This window comes from Buceros rhinoceros, unplaced genomic scaffold (genome assembly GCF_000710305.1).
Source record: "Buceros rhinoceros silvestris isolate BGI_N320 unplaced genomic scaffold, ASM71030v1 scaffold7347, whole genome shotgun sequence".
Classification (NCBI taxonomy): domain Eukaryota; kingdom Metazoa; phylum Chordata; class Aves; order Bucerotiformes; family Bucerotidae; genus Buceros; species Buceros rhinoceros.
Genome location: NW_010423882.1, coordinates 59,186 through 70,290, shown reverse-complemented (window position 1 = coordinate 70,290; position 11,105 = coordinate 59,186). Strand labels below are relative to the sequence as shown.

At 40.1% G+C, this 11,105-nt stretch overlaps 1 protein-coding gene across 1 annotated transcript in view; it reads left to right on the top strand.

Moving 5' to 3' along the window:
• KCNH5 (potassium voltage-gated channel, subfamily H (eag-related), member 5) overlaps positions 1-11,105 on the top strand; it is a gene marked incomplete at its 3' end in the record, with an annotated part of 110,180 nt that overhangs the window by 40,679 nt on the left and 58,396 nt on the right. The window contains exon 6 of the mRNA XM_010140583.1: positions 6,242-6,671. Within this exon, the coding sequence (XP_010138885.1) occupies positions 6,242-6,671 (430 nt within the window). The remainder of the gene's footprint in view (positions 1-6,241; positions 6,672-11,105) is intronic.

Genomic DNA, 11,105 nt, shown 5'->3' with positions numbered 1-11,105 from the left:
TTCCCTTAACATCATTTCAGGTAATGTGTCTGTTTATTTCCTTCTTGATGTATTAGCTTTTGTGGAAAACATCAGGATCATCTTTGAAAACTAAAGCTACAAATTAATTTAATTTTTAGTCCAAGCCTGGTTTATATTTACTTCATTGCAGCTTGATCATTTTTGTTGTTCTTTGTTCATTTATGAATGTGAAGGTTCTGTGGGTATTTGTTTTACCGTTCTTTACAAGGAAAAGTTAAACCTGACATTTGGTAATTTTCACTTTATCCTTATTCTTTTTACCCTCTAAAGGTGTAGCTTTTTGTTGATTAGTTTTTATTTCTTATTTATTATCAGTTCTCTTTTTCTTCCTTTGGGTGATTATTTACACATTTCTAACAAATGCCCAGCTTTAGAAGTTTTCTCTCTTCTTTGAGATACAGCCTCTGGATATTTTGTACCCATTGATGTAAGGACATTCCAGGTGTCCTCTGCTGCCAGGTGTCTGACTCTGCTGTCCCTCGCAGTCCAGTTGTCTTCACTTATTATTGTCTATAGTTCAATGTACTATCATTTATAGTTTACCAGCTCTTGCCCGTTTCAAAGCAAGAACCCAGTCCAGTTTACTTCGTGATTGTTCATTTTTTAATGAACTGATTCAGTTCCTTCTTCAAGCCAACGGGCACTTCTGAAAAGTCCCATCAATACTAAATGTAGTGTAGCATCACTTTCTGTGTTCACTGAAGAAATAAACATGCTATTGCATCTGCAGAACATCTCAGCCTACTGTTATTAATAGCATTTGTTCTCCAAGCTCATATAGAGAAAGATAAGCCTCACATTGTGAGGCAGTGTTCCGTAATATCTGTGTCTGTAATAACATAATACAGGTTTGTATGCTGCCCAGATCTGGGCTATCCAGATTTCTAAGGATGGGTTTAATTTCTCCTCCTGTAAGCTCTGTAAATGATAGGCTTCAGCTTTGTATTCAGTGGGAGGGGGAGGCAGCTCCAGGAGGTGATTCATCGCGTCCCCAGCTGTCTGAGATGGATTGGGTGAATCACTCTCCTGACATGCCTCTCTCTTTGTGCACCAGGGAGGAAAGCTGGACAATGCAGATAGTCTGGATGGTCAGCCTTAAGTTTGCAGCATTATGTGAGATGAATCCCCCCCCAGGAGAGTAGTTAGAACTCAGACAAGATGGGGCCATGGCTTGTGCAGGTGTCCTCGAGCTCAACGTGCAAGAATCCATTTTCCTCTTGTGTGGAGGTAACGAGCTCAGCGTGGGCTGCAAAACTCCTCAGAGGATTCGATCGCTTTAATGGCTAGTTTTGCTTCACGCAGGGTGCTGTAATTGCTTACGTCTAGCAACTCTAAGCATATTAGCTTACACTTAGCTTAAGAAGGTCTGTATATACTGCAGTCGCACCTTTGACTGCAGTGGCAACACGCCCCACAGCATTTCATAGGAAGGTTCCCAGTTCTGGTTCATGGCCACTCCATAAATTCTTCAAAACCACAAATGTGCTGAACATCAAGACATAATGAAAAGCTCTTCTTTTTTTTTTTTCTCTGACCTTTCCCGAGACAGTGTTTTCTGTTAAATGATGCACTACTGATCCCCATTTTCAGAGCTGGGAGGATTTCAGTTTTAGAACACATTTAAAATGCATGTTTCATTTTTTTGTTGTTGCTGTTGCATATGTGCCCACAGCTAACAACAAATAAATAAAAAATCACAGAGTGAAATCTAATTGAAAATGTGCCTGGAGGTAAACCCACATTAATAGGAAAAAAAAAATTAGGCAAAAATTTACCATTTCAGCATTCTGGGATTTAATTTGGAGGTTTAAGCAAATTTTAGTATATTTAGATGGTAGAAACTCATGGCCATTTTTGGTTTTATTTTACTTTTAAAAAATTTATGGAATAATTTCCTACTGTAGAAAAGACTTACTAGATTAGCGAGTAACCAGCTGATGAAATCTTTTAGATCTTATACAAAGGTGTAGCTCTGTTGCTCCTTCAGTGTAGAACAGACTCCACTCTCTCTTTCCTGGTCTAGGAGGACACCTCTGGCACTCACCCTACCTCCAGCGATTTCCTGCACTTGTTAACCTTCGTTTTCCTTTGGTGACAACATTCTCTTTACCCTCTTGCATGTTTGGCTCTCGACCTCTGTATAACATGATTTTGCCAGCTTCATCCTTCCTATCGCCTGGCTTATCAGGGATTGATTGAGTGCAAGAGAATTTAGCTCCCTGTTCTTGCTGGAGGTGCGGAGGTCTCTTCCCACAGCATGTATCGCAATTGTAGGAAATATCTTTCTCAGCCGTGTGGTCAGAAAAGTTTAGCCGGATGCAGACACACAGCTTAGACACTTCTTTCATCCTGGAAGACCAAAGTTTGATGGTGTGGTAACACACAGGATCTGAAATGGCAAGATTCAGGTAATTGTAATGGAAGGATTAAATAGGATTTAATAGGAAGAGGTGGTTCCTCTGCGTTTCAGACTGAGTCTGTCATCACCTGTGCCTCCACTATCAAACTGAATTTTCTTTCTTAGTGTTTCAAGAGAATTTGAGAACACAGATTTTCAAGGTGCTTGTGTCAATAGATTTTGGCTTTGTTTAATCATGAGTGACTAATTTAATTCCAAAGTCGAACATCCATTCCTCAAAAATGTCCTTCTGGGTAAATTTGACATTGTCCGCATCGTTTGTGGTGGCTTCAGCTGTCTGTTAAATAGAAATGGTGATTATAAAAAAGAGCTGGTTCAGAGCTACTGCTTGTGGCTTCTCCTGATCTAATGGCATTAGAAGTCACTGGGAAAGTCCCTGTGACTCACGCTTGTAACACTTAAGTTGATGGTGTGTATCAGATAGGAATTTGGTCCCAAACTTAACACACACAGTGCAATTCTGTGGTAGGTGGTTTTCCAGCAGAGATGACTGAAGATGAGCCACCTGAACGTCCTCATCTGATTAAGACTTGATCAGGCAAGTTAGTCAAAACCTCAAGGGGCAGGATTGGATGGTTAACAAAGTTCTTCCAGTCAGAGAACACAGACCAGCAGGTATTTCAAACAATTGGCCCCATTTACTAAATACAGCACTGGAGTGGCAAATGCTCCTCCCAGAGGGCTGAATCTTTGTTATTTATGTGATGCTAGTGCGAAACGAGTTTACATGCTCTGTTCAAGGCTTCTAATCACCTCTCAGTTCCTTGAGTGCTGAGGTTACTTCAGTTAGAGCAAATGCTCATCCTTTAGTAGAAGAGTTTCCAAAATATTCACTATGGAGTGTAAATGCAGTTAAAAGACAAATGAAATTAAAGGCAGGCAGCAATTAGCAGAGTTTAGAACACTGAATTTCTTAATAGCCCAGTCATAATTCAAGGCAGTTGGTCTTTCACTGAATCTTAGGCAGAGCTTTGTGTGTCAACAATTGTGCATTTATTGTTGGGTGATTTGTTAAGTACAAAGGGAATGGCTTGACCCAGCCCAGTACTTAAACAATGCAATGCATCGCATGTTCGTTTAGCATGGGCTTAATTGCTCTTTCCTAGGTCGTGTTCTTTGGAATAGGCTTTTAAACCTTCCAGTATTGTCTTTATATTTTGCCAGATTAGACTTGAAATGTGAATGCTCAGTAAATATATCTCTGATAATTTGGCCTTAAAGTAGTGGGTCAGTATGTTTAAGACTTTAAAGGAAACTTACTTAAATGCATTGCTCTTTGGAAAGAATACAGTTCAACATCTGCTAAAATGAAACATTTCTCTTTGTTTTATACGTAAGAGATTGTTGTCTGTTTAGGAAAAAAAAATAATCACAGCACGAACTTTCTCCCAGACTTTGAAATAAATGCTGTACTTGTGCAACTGTTCAACTGTCCACCTAACTTAGAGATGATGTAATGTGGATGGAGTGTCAGACTGAACTATCCTAATCAAGGGTTGACTCTTGGTTTGGGCTTTGCTGTAGGAAGTGCAGTGTAAGCCTTGCCACTGGGATGAACTTAAACTACTGGGTGCAAGAAGGGGAATTCCGAGTTTAGATTCCAGGTCTGTAACTGTTTACCTAGCCTTAATCTTGTAGTGAACAGCAACTCTTTGAGTAAAACGGAAATACTGTCTATGTCCTTGACCAGCGCAACAGGATCTGATCCTACAAAACCCCATCCTGCTGTTTTCTCACTCAAATTTCACACCAAGTTGTAAACTCAGAATCAGGGTTAGTTCACAGAAACACACTGTAGATTAATTTAGTGAAATACACTGTTAAACTACTCTGTAGTTTTCTAGATACTGTTTCTGTGGGGAGGGACCTTCATTCAGTAGCCCATTGGCCCCAGTCCATTGTGTGATGAACATTGTAAGGGATGTCCAGTTTTGTGGACAAGGTGGCTGTTCAGAGTGCCTCACAGCAAAGCAAATAAGTAGATATATGTTTAGATGAAAATAAGAGTCATAAACTAGATCTGTGTCTTCTGTAAATGAAAAATACAGAAATCAAGATGGGAAAATTCCACTTCCCTCCATGGTATTAGTCATCATGAGAGCTTGAATGCAAATATAGAACTTCAATTTATTAGGGATTTGGGGACCTGAAACAAATTCCAACAGGATTTGAAAAGCATACAAGGACTTTGTTGAACAGATTACGCCTAGAAATATCAGATGTATGTTACCCTTCAAATATCAGTTGTGAAAAGAAACAGTGGTTCAAAAGAGACTAATGTTTTTCTGGTATGGAGAACTCCAGAAACTCCAGTATTTTACTGTTTGATAATATAATTAGCCACTGTTTTGACTAGACTGATTTGATAACGATGCATAGAAAAGGGCAATTTAATCTTGGCACAGTAGCTAGGAATGTTTGCCTCATTGCTTTCTATGTCTTAATTTCTACTTTAAATTAAATGTCTTCAGCTTCTGAATGTTTTATATTAGAAACCTTCCTTTACAAACCTTCTATTTTGAGCCACTAATTAATTTAATGCACAAGTTAGGTATGTCATGGGATTGCAATGGATCGGGAACAAATTTTTCTTCTCTTTCTGCATCTATAAACTCTATTAAAATACACTGCAAACAATTTGTGCATTGAGGATGACATACACATTTTTTGTCCCCTCTCAGTTGTTTCTATTAACTTTTTGATGGTCCCTGTGCTTCTATTCCCTAAATATTTGTACTTCCATTTATTTGTACCTCATTCATCTTGCGTGAAAAAAACACTGCACAAAACTTGCTTTAGGAAAACATCTGCAGTGTCTTTTGATTGGAAGGGAAATTAACCCTATATGCAAAGGCATGTGCTTTTCTTGCCAGTGCCTTGTGGTCTGCACTACCCTCACTCGGGTGAGGGAACTGGTATTGTGCCCATAGTTGTTAGTTCCACGTTAAGTCAGTGAGACTTTATAAAACCCAAAATATCCAGAGTTATATAAGCTGTGGTGAAGGATAGTATGAGAGGGAGACTGTTGGACTGGAGGAAGTCACACACCTACTCTCTGGTGGATGAGGGGAACAATGGGCAGATTTCTCTGATGATGACTTTCTGATGTTATTCTTGAGCATCTGTTAATGCAGAGGGTTGAGAGGAGGTGGATCCCTGTCGGTTTTTTCAGCCTGCTCAGGGAAGTGGTGGTCACCATGCCTGGAGCTATTTAAGAGACATATAGATGTGGTGCTTAGTGACAAGGCTTAGAGGCAGCCTGGCAGTGCTAGGTTAATGGTTGAACCTGATGATTTTAAAGGTCTCTTCTAACCAAAACGATTCTGTGATTCTGTTTAGGCCAGAATAGCAATCCTCTGCCTGGATTTAATAGAATACTGTTCTCTGAGAAGCTTCGAGGAGACTTCGCATGGATGGTGTAGTTCAGTCTGTGACTACTCTTCCACCTCTTTGAGGTCAAAGCAGAGCCTCCTGTGTACTTCAAACTGGCAAACTATTGAGTCACCCCTTTTTATAGTAAACATGCCATTTCTCACTTCGGATTCCACAGAACTCTTTTGTTACTTGAACAAACTGATCTTGAACCAAGTAATTCATCTGTCTAATGAGTGCCAAACTTGCTTTACCCTGATGAGGACAAAAGTACTGGAGGGGAAGGAGGATTTGTTCTTGTATTCTGTCATCCGGGGAATAAAAAAAATGTATAGAAAGATTAAAAGCAGATGCAGGAATCGCTGTACAGCCTTCTATTTTAACCAGCAGGATATTTCAGGTGAAATAATGATTTTTCTTCTTTTCTAGGGGATCAGTAGCCTCTTCAGTTCTTTAAAAGTGGTTCGTCTTCTACGACTTGGTCGAGTTGCCAGGAAGTTGGACCATTATCTGGAATATGGTGCTGCTGTGCTGGTACTGCTGGTGTGTGTATTTGGACTGGTGGCCCACTGGCTCGCCTGCATATGGTACAGCATTGGGGACTATGAAGTTATAGATGAAGTCACTAACACCATCAAAACGGATAGCTGGCTCTACCAGCTGGCGCTGAGTATCGGGACACCATATCGGTACAACACCACTGGCTCAGGGCAGTGGGAAGGAGGACCCAGTAAAGACTCCTTGTACATATCCTCTCTCTACTTTACCATGACAAGCCTTACAACGATAGGATTTGGAAACATAGCACCAACTACTGATGGAGAGAAGATTTTTTCGGTGGCCATGATGATGGTTGGCTGTAAGTAGAATTTGATTTTATTATGTTTAAGCAAAAGGTATTTGTGTAACTAGTACGATGGTGGCATAGCACACTTGCTGTAACCTTATTTGACATCCTAAAAAATCTGAAGAACCTGTAAATAATCATGAAATGAGCTTTGAATTATGGAGAACAGGAATTGAAATTGTGTGGTTGCTGTAGCTTTTAAATGGTTTGTGAGACTAAGTGTACTGTGTACATAAGTGTGCCCAATGACAATTGTATATTCAGTTCACAGCAGCTTCTTCATGCTATAAAACTATTTTTGATCTTGTTTAAAAGGTTTTGGCTGGAATTTGGTTGAGTTACAATGTGTGTTCGAATTCAGGTAGTCTGACTGAGTTTTCCTTATAAACTTGCACAAGCTTGGAAATGTTTAAGTGGTTTTTAGCCAATTCTTGAAACATTTAGTGATTCCAAGAAGTGCTTGTGTACTTTATGGCACCGGTTTGACTTACAAGAAGCTCTGATTTTATCTCCTGAATGTGGTGACCTTTGTCACCAGCAAAGCTAGCAGCGAAGGAAGTCGTAAGACACCATATTGCACCTTTGCTCTGCTCCCTGCAGCTCTGCTGAAATGGTCTAAAGACGACAGTGCTAAGGCACATTTCTCATTTCATGTGCTGCCAAGGTTAGATCGCTGAGCAGCTCTCCAGGTTAACAGAAATCTCAAAATTATAGTAACGACCGCTGAAAATGTTAATATTGTTTGGGAGAGTTATTTTTCTGTTAAAAAAATTCTTATTTCTGTGATGCTTTCTGTTTTGTGAGCTCCATAAAGACAGTAAGCAATTATGTAACGAGTGAGCAAACAAAACCTTTTGAAAATAAGATCTCCATAATCTCTCTGATAATTATCTCAGCTAACACTTTGAGCTCATCTCAGAGAAATACTGAACTATATAAAGGAAGTTTTCTTGCCACAGATGCTCTAGATGTTTAGAAGATTAAAGCCATTTGTTTAGGGATTTTGAATGCTTTTTCAAAAGGGAGGTTGCAGTTTTAGGACTCTGCTTGAGAGTGGTGCAATGAAATTTCTGCTGAACAGCATCTTTATGTGATGGGTTGATGTGTTTCAAAACATTTTGAAGTCCATAAAAACAAATCCCCAAGCTAGAGCATTAATGAGCTATTGCAGCTAGGCCATAGAAAACCTATAGGTGCTGATGAGCCATTTGTTGGAACTGCTTTGTGGTGTTTACAGAAGGCAGGGGATTTGGAGAATAAGTTGGATATAGAACATTTTAAATATTGTATTACTTACTTCCCTTGTGTTTTGTGGGGACTTCTGTTGCCTATGCAGATGAGGGTCCCACAGGAGGAAGTAAACCGCTGTGGTGAGTAGTTTAGGGTGGGGTGAGAGCCATAAAACATGAATAATAATATTAATAATAGTAAAAACAAAGTAGATAAATAGCCTCAGTAAGCGAAAAGGAAGTGGAGCTTGTAACCTGCTTTGTATTTGTTCTAGGTTGATTGTATTCTTGCTTTTCCACCTCTGAAATGCATGTTAAAGATGGGGAATACATATAGCAGTGTCAAAGTTGGCATTTACAGCAACCTATGTATATCCCACTGGCTTATTTTAATAGTTTTCATAAGCATTACCTACAAAATTATTAAATGTATGTGTCAAATATGTGAGTGGTACCTGTAATCTTAGTATTTGGAAAACCATGAGTAGGTTTATTGGCTTTTGGGAAAAGTCAAAAGTAGAATCTAAAATTCAAGAAGCATGGCAAAAGAACAGTTAAGTTGCTCACTGCATAAAAACAATGCCATCAAAATAAACGTGGCTACTCTTGTGAGTGGGGTGAAGAGCACTGTGGCATGCAGGAAGGCTACAGACAGAAAAAACCTTCTTTTTAACTTATTTGAAAATGCAATAATGCTCAATTGAGATCAAATGGTTGAATCTTTTGTAAATATAGCAATGAAGATGTGAAGGTTTTCCATTCATGCTCATCGGTATGATGAATCCTCCTGAAATCCCTAAAGGAGTTGCTTGATTGCGTGAATACTGATTAGAAAATAAGGCAGCTTCCAAGTAGGTACTGGCCATGGGCGTTATACTTGCAATATTTCTGCCAAGAGATCAGACCTGCAGGATTGTATGAACATGCTTTGCAGTGCCAGAGGCTGAAAACGTGAAAGTCTGACCACCAAAATGGGACAGGAATGCACCACAAATAGTCAAGGGCAAATACAGTTTCTCAGGCAATCAAAGTGGCCAGTGAGCTTGGAAAAAGTGTTTGGTCCCAAGAAAAGGTGTAACTAAGGACTGACAATTATTTGAGCCATTTTCAGTACAAGATGTTTCAGTTTTTCTTTTGAACCAGTGTTTTGAGATAAACATTCAGCGAAATTCAATTATAGTTCAATCAAAAAAATGGTCGTTGAACTGACTCCTGTTAAAAGCAGAGACTGGGATACCTTTGGTAGTTTTCCTGAAGAAGTTTGCTAATACCAATAGTTGATATTGGCAGCATCTTTTCTGACAGACCGTGCCAAATAAATGTCTTAAACTTCGCACTGGAATCGGAGATAGTAATTCATCACAGTCCCAGCTGCCTCCTCATGCACACTGCAGATAGGAAAGAAAATCTTCCCTGCGCTGTCAGCCAGCAGCGGCTTGTTCAGCAAGCCTGAAGTTTCCTATTCATGCTGGCAGCGTTATCAGGGCCTGGGATTCTGGTGGGCAGGCTTGCAAAATGGTGTGCTTGGTAAAAATAGCCGCATTAAGATTCTGTAGCTGCTGATAAAGCGTTGCTCAGCGCAGGGCAGTGGTGGGGGGACCCAGATGAATGGGGATGCTTTTCAGTTTGATTGGCAGTTTGTCACTTGGTTGTTCACTCAGGACAGAATCGGGTGGGATCTTCATGCTGAAGTATGTCACCTGTCTTGCAGGAAAGAGAACTCTAAATAACTTAGCCTCGTCTTGTGAAGCTTACTTCAGATTTCTTTTTGCCTCACTTGCTTTTTCTTGGTGTCCAGTGCTGATCAGCAATATTTTTTTTTTTGTTGCTTCTTGACACTTGGAAAGCTAAAAATAGCAGACATAAACCATCCTATGACAAGGGAGCAAGGTTTTTACAAGGGTTTTTGTTTAAATACCTATTCTGCATTTGCTGCCCAACGTTGCTGAATATGCTGATTTTTGAAGCTCCTTTTGTGTTGATATAGGTCATTTTGTCCCCTCTTTGCACAGAACAGAACAAATAGGTAGGTCCATCAGATCCTGTGAATGGATCAGGAGGCTGTTGATTATTCAGGAAGGACCTTTCTTGTAAACATCCCAGGATCCTCTGTAAGCTTACAGCCTCTAGCAAGAAACTCAGTCTCTGCTGCTGCTGCATGTCGCTTGAGCTCAGTCCACAGGCAGGGTTGAAGCTTCTGCAGCACAGCCATAGATGTAAAACTAACTGGGTTTGTGCCTGCAAAAAGAAATGTATTGAGAAAAAAGCCAGAAAGATGCTTTTGGTTTGTACATGACTACTATCTTGCAACTCATCACAGCCGGAACTTCAGTGAGCAAAATGTCTATCAAAGGGAAAAGGAGTTTTGGGGAAGGTGGCAATATGACAGGGTGAAACAGCCTGCAGAATTCTGGAGAGGTGGGGTTTTCTGAAGGAAGATGCGTGAATGTTTAAACATGAGTTTGTCTACTGCCATATGCCTTCTTCCCTCCTGTGCTTCCACTGGAAGAAAAGTGGTCAGCTTCCCAGCTTGCAGCCCAAAAGGTCTCTGGTACACTTCCGTGTGCTTCTTGTGTAACCTGGAGCACTCAGTTTGCACCATCCAGTGCGTTCATCGTCTAAACAATAACAGAAATCCAGTACATTCCTCTGGTCTCTGAAATGATCCTTGCTGCGAGGAAAGGTCAGAACAAGATATCGAAGGCACGAGTGTCAGTGATTATTGAATACTTCACTGGTTCTCAGGATGAAGAATCTCTTAGTCATCCATCAATCCCTCGAAGATCTGAGAAAGGGCGCTTTGTTCTCGGTTTAGGGAGATACTTATGTCTCATATACGTAGCTTGCTTTGGCTTCTGTTTACTTCCAGGTTTATGGAAGGAGGTTGTGGGGGAGATAGATACTATTTTCCAATGACTGTTTTTAAATTATGATGAAGACAGGCTTGTTAATTCAAATTGGTTTTGTGTATGAGCAGAAGAATTTGTTGGAGTGATTGTACAGGATGCCTCCTCTGGAAAAATGGTCATTTCTGCTAGCTGCAGGAGCAACTTTTAGAGTGCTCTTTCCAAAACTCAGTTTCTAATTTTGTGGCTTGAAATGCTGATTTCTTGTTTTCATCTTAAAAATACCGAGGATGATGATTCGCAGGTTAGAAAAGAAAACAGATGTGATTGCTGTCACTTTGACCCCAAGTTGATGTTGTTCAGGGAAGAGC